The 16,649-nt window shown below is 57.9% G+C and overlaps 1 protein-coding gene across 5 annotated transcripts in view; it reads left to right on the top strand.

Moving 5' to 3' along the window:
• Nucleotides 1–46: 46 nt before the first annotated feature.
• Nucleotides 47–16,649, top strand: part of SLX9 (SLX9 ribosome biogenesis factor) — a 40,939-nt gene continuing 24,336 nt past the window's right edge. The window contains exons 1-2 of one of the 5 annotated variants that reach the window (XM_074389455.1): nt 47–247; nt 3,619–3,727. In XM_074389455.1, the coding sequence (XP_074245556.1) occupies nt 119–247; nt 3,619–3,727 (238 nt within the window). In that variant the 5' untranslated portion in view covers nt 47–118. Of the gene's footprint in view, nt 248–3,618; nt 3,791–3,981; nt 4,001–16,649 lie in introns of those variants that run through there. The other 4 variants (XM_039480602.2, XM_039480601.2, XM_039480603.2 and 1 more) reach the window with 4 other exon arrangements.

The raw sequence follows: 16,649 nt of genomic DNA, 5'->3' as shown, positions 1-16,649 counted from the left end.
CTTCCGGGCACTTCCGGCGCCCGCGCGGATCCCGGCAGCGGTGGCTCGCGTTTCCGCCGGGCGGCGGGAGCGCAGGACCGCCTTCCGGTCGGCGCGTTCGCGGAGCTCCGCTGGGAAGATGGGGAAAGTGAGGGGGCTGCGCGCCCGCGTGCACCAGGCTGCCGTGAGGCCCAAGGGGGAGGCCGGCCCCGGCCCCGCGCCCCCTGCCTCGGAGGCGGCCCCTCCGCCGGCCTCGGCCGGGAGGAAGGTGAGTGGGGGCGCCGCGTGGGTGCGGTGGGTGAGCTGCGGGACGCCGCCACCGGTGGGGGGTGGGGGGTCGAGGCTGAGGCGGGAGGATCGTTTGAATCCACGAGGCGGAGGCTGTGCTTAGCCGAGCTCACGCCACTCTGCCCCAGCCTGGGCCACAGAGCAAAGTGCCGTCTCAAAAAAAAAAAAAAAAAAAAAAAATTCTATCTCTTTACTGATGTTTTCTGTTTGATAGGAGAACGTCGTCCTACCTTCCTTTCGTTCTTTAGACACCGTCTCTTTGTCTCTTTTAGTCCTTGGAAATGTGTATAATGGCTCCCATGAATTCTTTACGTGCGAGTACATGTGGGCTTCTCACAGCAGTTTCTGTTGGGTGGCTCATGCTTTCCTCGTTCTTTGAATGTGTCATTGCGTGTGTATGTGCGTGTGTGTGAAATTGGGCATTTTGGATAGTCCTGTAGCAACCAGGAATTAGTATTTGCTTGAGAACTTTGTTTATTGACCTGACACTGAACCATGTGGCCTCTCTCCTTGTCCCCTTCTGGCTGTGTGCAGCCTCTGATATGCCCCCTTGCTCTTTTTTTTTCCTGTTTTTATCTTTTAGCCTGGCTACTTGGATGTGCTTAAGTTACTGGTCAGCAGTTATTCTTAATGCCTCCTTGGCCAGTGAGTTTTTGCCCTTTACCACTGGTTACCTCTGGCTTGGAGGTGGCTGTCAGGTTCAGCGTGCTTACATTTTCAACCTCCATTCTGCCCTCAGAGAGGCACCGCCAAGGACTAGTCGCTTACAGAGTCCCTCTGCTCACTCCAGGGAGGGCGCGTCCTTGAATGTGCATACAGCCTCCAGACTGCCCGGGATGCAGCTTCCTGGGAACCGTTCCTGGGCCAGAGGGGCTTACTGTCTACCCAGGAGCTTTGGGCACCTTGCCCTCGCTCTGCACCCATCACCACCCAGAGCTCCTTCCTGGTCAACAGCACCCTTAGGCGTGAGCTCCCTCACACCAGTTCCCGACAAAGCGAGTCGCGTCTGGCAAAGCTGTGGAGTTCTACCTCTCCTGGCCAGGAGCTCCCTGTCAGGACTCCGGAGATGCGGCAGGAGCAGCTTCAACTCCCTAGTCGCCTGCCCTCCTTGAAACCTGTGCCCTGCTGGTGGCTGAGGTGGGGCTGATTGGGACCCAGTGTTCTGATGTCCCTGCCTGGGTGGAAATTAGAAAATAGAATTATCAGACAGAAACCCAAAAATAAGTGTCTCTGAAAACTTTTTATTTTTTATTTATTTTATTTTATTTATTTATTTTCTGAGATGGAGTCTTGCTGTGTCGCCAGGCTGGAGTGCAGTGGCGTAATCTCGGCTCACTGCAACCTCTGCCTCCTGGGTTCAAGCGATTCTTCCACCTCAGCCTCCCGAGTAGCTGGGACCACATGCGCATGCCACCATGCCCAGCTATTTTTTGTATTTTTTTAGTAGAGGCGGGGTTTCACCATGTTGACCAGGATGGTCTCAGTTTCTTGACCTCGTGATCCGCCCGCCTCAGCCTCCCGAAGTGCTGGGATTACAGGCGTGAGCCACCGCGCCCAGCCTGAAAATGTTGAAGACATAATTCAGGAATCATAGAAAGGAACAAAAAGCCTTTAAAAAAAACTAGGCAAATTTGAAGAAAAAAGCAAGAGATAGAACTTTTATATCTGGAAAATATAGTTATTGAACTTGAACATGGAACAGACAGGTAGAAAGGATTTCCAGCATCTAATCAGATAATGGCGTTGTAATCCTTGAAAGACATTCAAATGGTGTAACACCAGCATTTTTTATATTAAGCTCCAAAAATATGCATGAATGAGGTGTAAAGTGCGACTGGGGAGAATGTCCCAGGTACCGCGGGAAACACTGTGGAGAATGTCCCAGGTACTGCGGGAAAAGCAGTCGTTTGCTGTATGCCGCCACACATTCGTGATCTGGAAGGCTGCACGCTCCACCCCTTGTCCCCGCCTGATCCCTGTTTGCCTGTGAGACCTCAGCCTACCTGCGCTGCCTTAGCCACCTGCCCCGCCAAGCAGATGAAGAAGGCATCTGTGGTGGTCGCCAGCACTGTCTCCCCGCAAGTCTGATATTTTCCCATGTACCGACTTTCTGTCCTTGCCACATGGGGACGAGAGCAAGGGCTTCTCCGTCAGGTGCTGTGGGTGAGGGCGCCTGGGGAGCTGCAGTCCAGCCCAGCGCCTCTTGGCGTCCTGGCTGACACTTCTGTCTCTCCCTCTCATGTGAGGGAGGCCACATTTACCTTCACTTTCAGGGTTTTTAGGTTGACCCTGAGATTCAGACTCATGTAAGACAGATTAACAGGAGAAAAGCTTACAGATTTGTTGAAGTTTTATGTGACATGGGAGCCTCCTAAGGAAATGCACCCTCAAGGAAGTGGGAGGAACTTTGTGCTTCTGTGAGAGGGTGAGAGGCTGACAGAGGCAGTCGTAGAAAACTAAACCACTCGAGAGGCTGCAGGAGGGGAATGGGTGTGTGACCAGGTGTGTCTGTACAGAGCTCTCCTGGCTGCCCTGATCTGTCCCTGATGATAAGATTGTTACTTTCCTTCTGGTGTAGGAGTGCATCTTCCTTGTGGGGATTTTTATCTCCTTTCAGGAAAAAGGGAGGGGCTGAGAGCCCTCTTGGCACCTGCTGTATTTTAAGTGCCTTTAGCTCAAAATAATTCTTTGCCAAAGTAACGTGTTTTGGGGTGGCGTACTCCGACACCCTTGAGAAGCCTGTGTTGTGGTTGGTGCTGCCTTCCCTGCCAAGGTCAGTGAGTGAGGCTTCCACGTGAGTGGGCCGGGCTTCTGTCTGCTCACAGTGTGGTCGGCAGCTGACTTGGAGGATCTGAAATCTTCACATAGGGATGAGTGTGGCTCAGAAGCAGACCCGAAAAGAGGCCGCTGAGATGAGCGGTGCCGATGGGATGTGGTCAGTCTGCGCTGAAGGCGCCGCAGCCTGGGAGCTGCACGTCCTTCATCTGCTCAGCTCGGGTTTCTCCTGCGACACAGGAGAATGTTGGAGAAGGAATAAGACAAAACGGTTGGGAAGGAAATTTGGTTCTTGAGATACTGACCCTGACTCCTGAAGAACCAGGAGTGAAGCCCATCTGGTAATTTAAGGCAGGGAGCAGGTGGGCCTGGGCGTTGCAGGTCTGCCCTGGAGCTCTGGGACTGGAGGCTCCTGCTCTGGGAGGTGAGGGTTGTTTCCCTGAGGTCCTCCTGGGCAGAGAAGCTAGGGAATCTGGGTTCTTGTCTCTCATCTTCTCCTCATCTTTAATTTCCCTCTGAAACCACAAAGCAAGTCTCACACCTCTTCTTTCCTTCCTTTATTGTTGGGGACCTTAGGACTGGGCGTTCGTCGACACCAATATCTTTGCCAGGACCAAGATAGACCCCAGCGCCTTGGTGCAGAGGCTGGAGCTGGACGTGAGGAGCGTCACTTCCGTCAGGAGAGGCGAGACTTCCGTCAGGGGAGGTGAGGCTTCCTCCGGGGGAGGTGAGACTTCCGCCGGGGGAGGTGAGGCTTCCGCCGGGGGAGGTGAGGCTTCCGCCGGGGGAGGTGAGGCTTCCGCGGGGGGAGGTGAGGCTTCCGCCGGGGGAGGTGAGGCTTCCGCCGGGGGAGGTGAGGCTTCCGTTGGGGGAGGTGAGGCTTCCGCCGGGGGAGGTGAGGCTTCCGCGGGGGGAGGTGAGGCTTCCGCCGGGGGAGGTGAGGCTTCCGCCGGGGGAGGTGAGGCTTCCGTCTGGAGTGTGCAGGTCGCCGTGCTCATGCCCAGCACATCTGGGATCTTGGCAACTTTCCAGCTAACCTGTGCCTGACTGTCCTTGAGCAAAGGTTCCCCGGCTGTTTCTCAGGGTGATCCCCCAGAGTAGATTGCAGCTGTGGTTTTGCTCCTGGGCTGCATCTTGTCTCCCTAGCTACGCAGGAACTGCCCTGGGTCCTGGCAGCAGCGTGGGCTCACCTGTGCCTGGAGATTGAAGCCACAGGAACTTGGGCTGCTTTGGTGACCAACAGGGTTTGACTGTTTTCTCTGTGTGTGCGGATTCTCTCATGGTCTGTCTGTGTTTGGGCAGTTTTGATCACTTTTCTTGAACAAGTGTTTTATGTGTTGCAAAGGTAAGCTCTTTATCATTTTGTACAGGTAACTCTTCAGGGTTTAGGTCCGGAGCCCAGGCGGGGTCCTGTCAGTTTCATCAGAGCCTGGACAGCCCCCCTTCCTGGTCTCCTGCTTGTGCCCCTTGCAGCCCTGAAGCACACACGGCAGCCTGGCCAGGGAGAGTCTGGGAACTCACACTTGCTCCAGTGTCGGAGCACGGCAGGGAACACAGCCCCCTGTGCGTCCTACGGAGTCTGGTGTTTGAGAGAGTTCCAGGCCACCGTGGTCAGCGCTGACAGAGTTGGCTGCCCTGGCTGGAGGGTGGTGGCCAGTCACTCTGCAGGGAGAGATCCAGGAAAGAGCTTCCTTCACTCATCTACAGGAGTCGGAGGACACAAGGAATACTTTTGATGTCTTCACAGCCTCGGGGAGCCACGGGCTGGGGAGGGAGAGGGCCTGGCGTGTGGGTGCTGAGCTTGCGGCACCGCGTGACAGCGAAGATGGGCCACCTGTGAAGAGCCTGGGCTCCGGGGCTCTGCTTCTCACCGCCTGGAAGCCCCTGGCTGGATACCTGATGGCTCTGGGCCAGGGTTTTGCATCTGTCAAAGAAGGTAATAGTATTCACCTGCTAAGTTCTGGTAGTTTCGAGGTTGAGGTGAGTTAGTTGATATGAAACGTTTGAAACAGTGCAATGAAGGCTGTGGAGGTGACTGCTCTGCATCTGTTAACAAGGCCGGCCTGGCGGCAAGGCAGGCGACAGTGGGCTTCGCACCTGCCCAGAGGTGGGCCGGCCCTGATTCCTCGGGCACAAGTTGTGTGATCATGGGCACTCTCTGACCCTTAGTTTCGTTGTTCACATAGTGGCGACAGACACAGCTCATAGATGCTGAGGGCCTCGCTGTGCATCTGGAAAGATCCAGGCACGTTTAACCAGTGCTGGTTTCCTGCGCCTTCTGTCCAAGGAGGACCTGGTGATAGGACCAGGCCAGGTAATTTCAGAGAGGAGCTGTGCCTTCCGGCCAGGAAGGGTTGACATGAGTGGTCTGCCTGAGCTGTGCATTCCCTGGCGGCCGACGGGGCCTTTGAGGCTGCCCCAAGGAGAGGGGAGTCATGGGTCTCACTGACCTGGCTCTGCCCTGAGCCTCTCCAAGCTCTTTCACACAGTGGCCCCTTTCCTCTGTCTTTTCTTAGCCCTCTCCCTTTAAACCCCTGTGGCTCATCTGGTGCCTTAAGTCACCTGCTACACGGACCCTCACGTCCCCTCTTCCCCGCCTAATTTAGGGAGGCATCACCCTCATGACCCCTCTTGCCTACCAGGAAACTTCTCTTTAGCAAGATCTGGCCTCTTGGGCGGAGGTCTTGCCCAGCACTCCTGTGGCCTCTCCTTTGAGCCACCCTGGGCCTTTGTTTTTTGTAAGCTCAAACCTCATTAACTTAGAGTCACTGGTGGGAGAGGGCGGAAGCCTGAACATTACAGTATTGAAGATTGAGTTCACATTTCAGAACCACCTTATGAAAGTAGAGCATAGAAATGTTTTATTGAAATAATTGAATATGTTAAAAAAAATTTTGTGAATCCATTGGATAATGAATTTTTTTTCTTAATTCACGTACTGTTATTTGTGCATAAAAACCTTAAAGCTCACACCAACCGGACGTTAGCGTGGCGGTCCTGGGCTCCCCAGCCCTGAGCTCGCGTAGACTGGACGTTAGCCTGGCCGTTCTGGGCTCCCTAGGCCTGAGCTCGGGTACACTGGACGTTAGCGTGGTCGTTCTGGGCTCCCCAGCCGTGAGCTCACGTAGACTGGACGTTAGCGTGGTCGTTCTGGGCTCCCCAGCCCTGAGCTCGCGTAGACTGGACGTTAGCGTGGTCGTTCTGGGCTCCCCAGCCCTGAGCTCGCGTAGACTGGACGTTAGCGTGGTCGTTCTGGGCTCCCCAGCCCTGAGCTCGCGTAGACTGGACGTTAGCGTGGTCGTTCTGGGCTCCCCAGCCCTGAGCTCGCGTAGACTGGACGTTAGCGTGGTCGTTCTGGGCTCCCCAGCCCTGAGCTCGCGTAGACTGGACGTTAGTGTGGCCGTTCTGACCCTCCCTGCTCGTGTTTGCCATGTTTCCCATAGCCCACCATGAGGGGCACAAGGATGGAAATGATTTGAGCCGGGAGCAGGGTCAGGGTTTTGGGTGCGGGGGAGGAGCCTTGGCCTGGGGTTACACTTAGTGGCTCTGGCCAGGAGCCAGTGGCCTCATGCACTGCCTGTGACTGTGATTTCTGCCTTGGTGCCCCCGGGGGATTCAGGAGAAGGTCCTCCAAAATGGTCCCTTGGAGGTTGTCCCTGAGGTGCCTTCCAGGTGGCTGTCCTGTGGAGGGGGCGTTCTGAGCTTATCACCCAGCCCTCCTGGAGCGAGGCCGCCAGCGACTGTCGCCAGCTGTGGCGCTCACCCAGGGTTTCCGTGCACATTCCTTCCACCACCTGCTGTGGCTTCTCTGCACTGACGAGCCCCAGGCTGGATGAAGGGGACCGTCGGACCTCACGGAGGGCCAGACAGAGGAACAAGCCCCCGCTTCCCCTGCCCTGGGATGTGAAGCGCCAGCTTGGCAGGGTGACAGAGGTGCTTGGCCCCATGGGTGGGGCCTGCAGACCCTCAGAGGAGCAGCTCCACAGGTGAAGGAGCTTGCCCTGGTCTGGGGGCCCCAACCCCTTTTCTTGGGGCCTCCAAGGTATCCAGGTGCCTCAGTGGGTCCTGTGCATCTTGGCCTCTCCTCACCTTATGCCTCTCTCCAGGAACAGGTTTGTTTTTTTTTGGTGTGGTCACCGCAGCTCCTGATTGGCTGGTGCCCTGGGTCCCCACTCCCACCCCTCCCTGCTTGTGCTGGGGCCTAGGCCCAGGGCAGGCCCATGTCATACAGATACTGCATCCTGTGACTTGACCGCCACCTCTCAGTGACCTGCGTGGCTGAAGAGGTGAGGTGGCGCCCCGTGGGTGCCTGTCTGCCTAGATTAGTGTGACACCACCTTCCCACACGCGTCATCCTTGCCCTGGGCTGAGTCAGAAATAGCACTGCATGCTGTATCTCTGGCCAAGGAGCTGAGTGGCTCAGGGGAGGGTCCAGGCTGTGGCTCATCACCCGGTGGACACCCACGTGCCCACCTGCACCCCTCCTCTCCCTCTCTGGCCCTGGGAAGTGGTGGGGCTTGTTTGTCTCTGCGACTAACAAGTTGATGGCATCTTGCCTATGTTTCTTTCAAGCCCTTGGGATCCCAGCTGGCCCAGAAGCCACATCCGCCCCCAGTTCTGTTCCTGTGCCCTGGGGCCTGCCTTGCCATGACAGGTGGGCCCTGCATCCTGGGAGGGACCCACTGAGCTCTGCAGCCTGCAGGCTGTGGCTTCGCCTCCTGCCTTGGGAAGAGACCATGGGTGCAGGGCTGAGGCTGGCTCAGTCCCCTACCCACCCCACTCTCTGAGACCCCTCTACACCCCACGGGAGGAGGAGGGCATGGGTGCAGGGCTGAGGCTGGCTTAATGTCACCTCCTTGCCCCAGCTTTCTGAGACCCCCCTGCACCGCACGGGAAAAGGAGGGCATGGGTCAGGGCTGAGGCTGGCTCAGAGTTCCCTCTCCGCCCCAGCTCTCTGAGACCCCTGTACCTCCCCAGCAGGGCTCAGCTTTGCTGTGGGCCAGGCTGTGCATGCAGAGGCTTTGTGGCCACCCATGGATCCCATGTCAGGGGCTAGATCTCCTCCGTGCCTGCTCTGGGGTGGCAAGGGCCCTGTGACAGAGCTGGGGTGAGCACCCATCTCCCCCTACTCAGTGCTACCTGCTGTGCGTGCTGTGCAGCCAGCTATAGCTGGCATAGTGAGCCTGTATGACACCAGTGCCTGGCAGCCAGCTGGGTGCCCAGTGGTGGCTGCATCCTCCAGCTTTGGGCACGGCACTAATCCTTGGCATCACGTGGCCCAGGGGAGCTGGTCGTGGAGCACATTTAGAATTGGATTTTTAGTTCTGTGTTCCTTCATACCGGAAAATGGCAGAAAATGAGCCCACCTGTTTTCAGACAGGCACTTGGAACTCAAGCCCAGAGACACAGGCAGAGTGCGACGAGGCCTGGTGTGGACTCAGAGCCATGTGAGGCTGGGGGCCCCTGGAGCAGAGGGCGGAGGGAGGCCGGTCACCATTGCTGGAGAGGGAACTCCTAGCACCGTGGCCGGCTTGGGGGTCATGAGGGGCGCCGGTGGTGTTACAGTAGCTGGTGGCACCTTTGCTTGGGCCACTGGGCTCATTTCGCCCACTTGGCCTGGCAGGCTGCTCTCAGCTGACACCACTGGCCTTGATCCCATGCCTCCAAGGGAGACTGGAGTCAGGTAAAGGGTGTGTGAGAGCAAGCATGGGGTCCGGCCCCTGCAGGCCACCGCCAAGCCATCCTCAGCCCCGCCTTGGCTTCCTCCCAGAGCTTGTTGGTGCCCAAGGTCCAGAGGGGGCCAAGGCGGCAGGGCCTGAGTGATTGGAGAGGGTATCGGAAAGGGGAGAGCCCAGTCTGCAAGGGTGAGGTGGGGGGCCTTTGCAGGCCCCCTGAATGCAGAGAGGCCGGGGTCTCCAGCCCTGGCTTGGGCTGCCTGCTCCTACTCCTGCTGGTTCTGTGGAGCGTGCAGCCCTGGCGCTCAGGGCCTGCCCGGGCTCCCCTCACATGGCTTGCGGCCCTGCCCATGGGGTTGCTTCTGGGAGTGGATCATGGGCTGTAGGCCCTGGGCCCTGCTGTCACCGATGTGGGGTGGACCCTAGGGACTCTAGGGATGCTGCCCAGTTGCCCTGCACCATAGCCTTCCCAAGAGGCCCAGGAACCTGGCCCCCTCAGCTGGGTGAGTGCAGCAACCACACTGCTGTCCTGGTCCCCAAAGTGAGGTCCCAGCCCCACCTACTCCCCAGAACCTTCCCTGTAGCAGCAGCAGGCCAGAGCTTGCTGCATGGCAGCGTCTGAAGCCGCAGAGGCCTGCTATTGGATGCCGGGCACAGGGCACCCACTGCCGCCATTGCTCCTCCCACAACTGCTCATACCGCCGCCTGCACCTCCTGCTGTAGATGGCCTGCTGCTGCCGGCAGTGGAACATGTCTGCAGGCATGTCAGACTGGATGACGAGGCCACCAGTCTGTGGTGCAGGGGCACCCAGAGCTCTTGCACCCAGCCCTTGGGCAAGGCTGGCTCTCCTGATCAACACAGAGCGCTGCCCAGGTGATTGTACCTCCTTAGACCTCACTTCACCCGCAGGCACCTACCTCCTTAGACCTCACTTCACCCGCAGGCACCTGCGGTGGAGGGCACCATCTTGGGCTTTCTGGCCATCCCTCTGCACTGGTGATCTGCCCAGCAGAGGGCAGCAGAGCTGTGTCCTTTTCAGGTCAGCACAGGTGTGGCACAGTCCAGTTAGAGGCGCAGAGTCTCCCTCCTGCCTCGCAGAACAGGGACTTGGGAAGTCTCAGCTCCTCATCACATAGTAGAGTCCCTTAGACTCTGGGCTAACAGGGTGGTCTTCAAGTCCCTTAGACTCTGGGGTTGCAGGGTTGTCTTGTGGGATTTCATTTACGATAACTAGGAAATAGCAGGAAATGAGCTTTGCCCACCCAGCCTGTGCCTCTGGGCTTCAGTCCCAGCTGCCTGTCTCTGAAAACAGAATGGGTTCATTTTCTATTTTCCAGTATCTCTTTTTGTACAATTGTGAAGTCAGGGATATGACAGAAACTGTGCAGACCATACATGTGACTTATTTCTACTCCCAAATTAAAATAAGAGCAGGCGGATGGGGAGGTTATGTGGAGACTGCTCCGTGGCAGCGAGGCTTGGGGTCAGATGGCCTCGGCTGGCTGCACCTCCGTGTGTGTCCCCTGCCTCGGCTGCGTGGTGCGGCGGCTGGAGCGGCGCACCTTCTTACCTGTGCTCCTGCATGCCAACTGCTATGTTGGGAGCCCAGTGACTTGTTGCTTAAGCCAGGCATCCCTGTGAGCCATGTGTCATCGAGACACTAGACCAGGGGTTGGAGGTGTGGCCGGCACCAGTCCTGCTGGAGTGTGGCCCTGTTGGTGGCGTTTCTTAGGCCCACAGTCACGTCGTCACATCGTGCCATGCTGAGGTGTTTGCCTTGGACCAGACATGCTGCTGTTCCACCTGTCTTAGAGGGAGTCAGGAGCCAGCCAGGGCGTCTGGGGTTCTGTCCTCCTTCACCTCCTTGCCAGCGTCCTCGGGGTTTCCGAGATCTGCTCCTTCATCTGCGAAAGGGAGGATGTCCGGGGACTGCTTTAGAACTGCCGTGAGTTTATCCTTGTAGAACTTTGAGCATTGAGACTGTCCCAGGCAGGTGTGCATGGCACCTGTGCCTGAGGATCATGGTGATCCCACCTGGTCCCCATCCTGGAGCACGTGGCAGTGACTGGGCACACGTGTTGTGGGCATGGCGCAGCAGGCTAAGCCTTCATCGGATTAACGGTTGGATTTAAAGGCCTTAAAAGTGGTTTAAACACGCAGCAGCAGCAGCAGAACACACAGGAGAAGATTCCACTGGGCCCGGCCAGTCTCTCCTGTGCCTGTGTCCCGTGGCCTGGCTCTTGTTCACTCAGCTTGAGATGAGACCACAGCTGGTGCCATCTGGGTTGCACAGGAGGTTCCCATCTGCTGGTGATGCTGAAGCCCACAGCCATCCAAGGGCCAGCACCTTGAGGTGTCGTGTTGGGAGACAGGCAGGGAGAGTAGTCATGGGTGGCCATGGAGGAAGCAGAGGGACAGGCTGTGGATGTGGCCCCTCACCCATCCTGTTCAAGTCCCAGCTCTACCATCTGGATCCAGGTGCTGAGTCCTCAATGCACAGGGTGAATGGCATTGTCTTCACCCACTCTGCCCCTCGCCCACTCTGGCGCCCTCCTCCTCTGCCCCCCTGCTCCTCTGCCCCCTCCCCCACTCTGCCCCCTCCCCCACTCTGCCCCCTCCCCCACTCTGCCCCCTCCCCCACTCTGTCCCCCTCCCCCACTCTGCCCCACTCACCATTGTGCCTGTGGCTGAGACGTGAAAGTTAGGGATCCACCTTTACCTAAAATTACTTTTGAAGAAAATAACATTTCCTAATTGAAAACGCCACGTGTCTGCACATATCACAGAAGTAACAAATAAGCAATGTTGGGAGAGAAAGGCAGGGCCCTGCCCCCAGAGCCGCCCAAGCACACCACGTGGCACCGTCTTGCCCTCTTGTGTCATCACCCAGGCCTGCTGCAGGTTCGATCACTCACCGGGCAGGTGACTCGGCAAAGGGCCTTGCCTTAGCTAGCAGGGTCTTTAGGGGCTCTTGCCGCTCTTGGCCCAAGCGGGCTTTGGTGGCCGTGTGTGGTTGCTGTGGGCGGTGCAGGTCTGGATCCCACTGACCAGCCGAGGTCCCCGGGCCACCGTCTTGGGCTGGTGCCGCTTGCACCCCTGCTCCCCCGGGAAGCTCGGCCCCTGCCGTTTTCCGTCTTCCAGACAGTGATCGGCAGCCTCCTCGGCCACCCAGGGAGTGACGGCTCCTCCTCAGAGCTGTCTGCTGTCAGGGGTGATGTTTAAGTAGTTTCTGGAACTTTCACACCAGAGCCTGTGGCCTGATCACCTTGGGTCTGGCCTGGAGGTTCCCAGGGGCTGCCCTCCTTCTCCCCTGCAGGTCTGAACCCAGCTGCTTCAGGACCACCCTCTCACGGGGGGTGCTGTGGCCAGCAGAGGTCTTCTGGCCGGCTGCACGGTGGGGTCATGTGGCCCTGTGGGACCCTCCCTTGTTTGGGGGGCTGCTGTGTGGGTGTCTGTGTCATGTGCTCCGGGTGCCCTCCTGCCTGGGAGATGGCAGGGCGGTGTCTGAGCATGTGGGTTGCTATTTCTAAACCTGGCGCTGGTGGCTGGAGCTATTTAAGGTTCTCGGCGTGTTCTGTTGGTGGGGCCTGGCTGCGGCGGCCTGCTGAGGCTGTCTGCACGCCCATTGACAGCTGGGGTGGGAGGGCAGCAGAGCGGTTTCAAATGGAAACGTAGGGGTGAGCAGGGAACTGCTGGGACCCCGGGCGCTGCTGTATTCAGGGCGTGGCGGTCATTCTGACTTGCAGGCCTGAGCCTAGCCTAGGAGGTCCCCAGGGCCCCGCCTCTGGCAGCCTCTTCCAGAGCACCCCACCTGGTGTGTTTTCCAAACCCTGCCTGGCAAGGCCCAAGCCGAGCCTGTGCAGTGGGCTCTCCTGGTCCACCCTCGGACACCGCTCCTTATGGGAGGTGCAGCGAGTGCTCTCCCTGCGACAGGCCTGTCCGTTCCCCGTGAGGGCGCGTGGCCGGCCTGTCACATTGAGAGACCCTATGCAGCCGTGGGTAGGGCCTTTGGGCAGGACCCGTGGGCAGCCGAGTCCTGGGCACTGTGGTTTTCTGATGTGCGGGTCCAAGTTGTAGGCAGGTCATGGAGGCTGTCCTGTGAGATTCCCTAGGTGGGGCCCCTGAAGCAGTGAACCCACCAGGAGCTGCGCTGGCCATCTCCCAGAGCAGGACACCTGTAGGTGAGCCGCACAGCTGCTCCCGGGCACCATCCCTGGCGGTCCACACCTCGGGAGTCTGTCCTCTGTAGACTTAGGACTGAAGCAGTCCTCTGGGGCTCACTCCTTTCCAAGTGGGACTGGGTGGTTTGGGTAGATCCCTAGGACACAGGCTGGGTGAGACTACAGGAGGCCTAGAGTGCCTCTGGCCTGCAGCCTGGGTTCCTCTACTCAGTAGCATGACGTTGGTGCTCTGTGCCTCACCGTCCCTGGGCAGCAAGTGCCACCCCCAAGCGCTCTTGGCTGTGACTGCTCTTCCCTGTTGCGCTGCCGGTACCTCCTCACTGCAAACCTTGGCTGCACCTCAAGGCCTCGCAGAAGCCCTCAGTCCCAGTAGCTGTCACTGCTTTGGCATTTCCTGCATACCCGACCATGCTGTGTATGGGGACGATGGAGGATCTGTCTCTTGCTTCTCCATTCTCTCACCTCGTGTCCCTGGCTGGGAGCTCCCAGGACAGCAAGAAGCCATGCCGCTCTTGGAGCACCTGCAGCATCCGCTATCAGCCCTGCCCCGGTGGGGACTCTGGAGGTTCTCTGTGGGGTGAGCTGACATTGGGGTGGGCGTGGAGAGATTCCTGTGGGGTTTGAAGCTGACATTTCTGATCTGTATCAGCTCCATGATACTTGCTTGCAAGGCCACATCCCATGGGACTCCGCCTCTTCGGGTCAGTGGGTTGCTGAGAGGAGCAGAGGGGCCTGAGCGTTCTGTGGGTGCCGTGCACAGGCTGACTCCGCTGCTCTTGGGGCTGCCTTCTCTCGGGGGCAATGTTGAGCCCCTGCCTGGGGTGGATGGTGTAGTCTGAAGGGTGGGGTCTGTCCGACGTGGCACTTTGAGAACTCTGGCCATCGGCAGGTTTGTCTGTGGTTTTGAATGTCCACCCTCAGGTCGTGGGAGAAGGAAGCTGAAGTGAGCTATTTGCCGTTCCTCAGAACAGCAGAGGTGGGCACAGGGACCAGCAGTGGAAACGTCCCCCCATCCCTGTGATCTGTGGTGCTCCTTGTTCTCTGGAAGGTCCCTGTCCCTCCTGAGATTGGGCTGAAGGCCATGGAGATGGGCTGGTCAGCAGTGGCAGGAGGGGAGGGCCGGAGAGGGGCAGGCGGGAGTTACTCCTGTCTGGGTGGAGTGCTGGGGGCTGCCAGGACAGTCAGTGGGCTGGGCACCCTCTGCTGTCCAGAGGGGGTGCGGCAGAGGGGCCTGCGCCTGGGGCTGGGTGTGTGAGGTCTGACCCTTTGCTGCTGTCCTCCCTGGCCGCTGCTCATCCCCTCCTGGGCCATGGGGTGGGGAGGGAAGGGGTGGACATCTGCAGGAAGACAGCTCTGCTGCCACAGCCTCGGCCAGACCAGTGTCTTTGTATTCGAAGTAAGTCGTACAAGTTTGAAGTCTGTCCTTTTTTGTTTGTTTTGAAACAGGGTCTCATTCTGTTTCCCAGGCTGGAGTGCAGTGGCACGATCTCAGCTCACTGCAGCCTCCAGGTCCAAGTGATTCCTGTGCCTCAGCCTCCAGAGTATCTGGGGCTACAGGCGCGCACCTCTACACCCAGCTAATTTTTGTATGTTTTGTAGAGACGGGCTTTCGCCATGTTGCCCAGGCTTTAAGTCTGTTCTTTTGACATGCAGAACTGTTTGGGGCATCTAAGAATTTGTGATGGAAAGAGGGTTTTCACCGACAGGCATTTTTAGAAATGAACTTTGGTGGCACGAGTTTTAGAAAGTGTGCCGCTGGGGGTGTTGTTAGTTATTGATCATTTTTGTTCCAGGGTGCTGTCTTTGACCAGGACAATTTGTCACCAATTTTTAAAAATGTCTTTGAGTTTTTCTTTAAAATGGACACCTAATTACAAATGTGTGGCATAAAGAAGGAAGAAAACTTGGAAAGCAGAGAGAGAGGAGGGAACCCGGCCCTCCCACTGCCCAGCTCCCCAGCCCCGTGCCCCTGCCGCTTCCTCCAGCTGTCCCAGTGCTGGGCGCATGCACCCCTCGGACGCGCGCCCACCGGTGCTCCTGGGGAAAGGTGTGCCTTCTCTGGCTTCTTCCTGCGGAACAGCCTTTTGGTGGCATTGTACAAAGTGGCACAGGAAAGACATTGTGAAAAACTCAATGCAAACTACCGTTGAGTGACGGCCTCCCTGCCACAGGCGTCTTGTTCTCTCTGCTCCTCTCCTTTTTTTTCCTTTGGTGAGTCAGTGTCTTGTTCTGTCACCCAGGCTGGAGTGCAGTGGTGCAATCTGGGCTTACTTCAGCTTCGACCTCCTGGGCTCAGGCGGTCCTCCTACTTTGGCCTCCTGAGCAGCTGGGACCACAGGCACAGCCCCCTCCGTTTTTTCACAAGTTGGGTGTGCGTCTGCCCTTGCCGGTTCCCTGGGCTGCGTTCTGGGGCAGTCTCATGTCACCGCCGCTCTCCACGGCTGTCAAAGGTTTGTTGTCCGATGTACCCAACTCTATAGGGAGCACCCTCGTGGGCGGTCCTCGTGAGTGAGAGTAAAGACTTTTGTAGATGGAACTGCGGCAGCAGAGTTGCTGCTCCAGCCTGATGAATGTCCAGTGCTTCACAGGCTTTGCCAGGCTGCCTTCTGCAGACTGGCGGGAGCAGCACCGTGTCTGCCTCCATCCCTAGCCTGTGCCTGTGGAGCATGCGGATGGGGCATCTGCCGAGGCAGACCCCGGACGGCAGTGCCTGGTTTGCAAAATGTGCAGCTCTTCATTTGCAAGGCTCCGCTCAGCCTTCATCCCCGTGAGCTGCCTGTGTGTGCCTTTTCCTGTTTTTCTTTTCTGCTTTTTATTGGTTTGGAAAAGCTGTGTAGGAAGGAAGCAATCTCTTTTGTTAACTGCAGATGGCTCCCCCTCGTTGGTAGCTCTTTTGAATCTGTTCACGTTATTTTTTTCTCTGCGGAGGCTTAAAGTTTCTCTGTAGCAGATTCTGTGTTTTCTGTGTATTTTGTGGCCTTTCTGTGTTCTCTGCGGTGCTTTGGGAGTGCCTTTGATCATATTTAATCCATCAGGACTTTATTTTTGTGTACAGAGTGAGACGGATGCTTCCCAGTTCACTTTACCCAAATGGCCTGTCCCGCGGTGCATTTCAGCTTGCATTCACCCAGAAGGTGAGGTGAGGAGAGCCTCAGCACCGTGGGGTGCTGCCGGCACATGCTGCCTTATCTCACCACCTGGATGATGTGGGCGGCATCTGAGCGGCTCTGGAGTCCGCAGCGTCTCCCGTGGCCCGAGCCTGAGATGAAGCAACATGTGTCAGCATCGCATCTTGTGTCCTGTGGCCGAGCCGCATGCAGCTCTCTGTGGACGGAGAAGTGCAGCTCGTGGATGCCTTGCACGGAGAAGCCAGGCTCATGCCACCTTTCCTTAGTTTGTGTCAGCACGTGTCCTGGGAACCGTGTCACCCCGAAGCCTGTCTCTGGTGAGCCCAGTTCTGTGTCTGCTGACCTGACTGGTGAGGGCTGAGGACCCGGTAAACCACCTGCATACAGGAGCGCTGTGTGCCTGCCACATGTGGCGGCCTCCACAGAGCCTGTGTGGCGGCCGCCACTGAGCCTGCTTGGCTGCGTCTCTCCCTGGAGCCCCTTTGTTGGAGCAGAGAGCACTGGCAGCACCATGGCCGCGGAGAAGGCTGTGGCTCCGGCGGGGTGGTTGGCTTGCCCACATCGCCAGAATCGCAGCTGCAGAGCGCGCGCCCCGGCTCCCGGGCGGCAGCATCTCACCTCC

Source organism: Saimiri boliviensis, chromosome 18 (genome assembly GCF_048565385.1).
Source record: "Saimiri boliviensis isolate mSaiBol1 chromosome 18, mSaiBol1.pri, whole genome shotgun sequence".
In the NCBI taxonomy this organism is placed as follows: domain Eukaryota; kingdom Metazoa; phylum Chordata; class Mammalia; order Primates; family Cebidae; genus Saimiri; species Saimiri boliviensis.
This window is presented reverse-complemented; position numbering and strand designations above follow the sequence as displayed.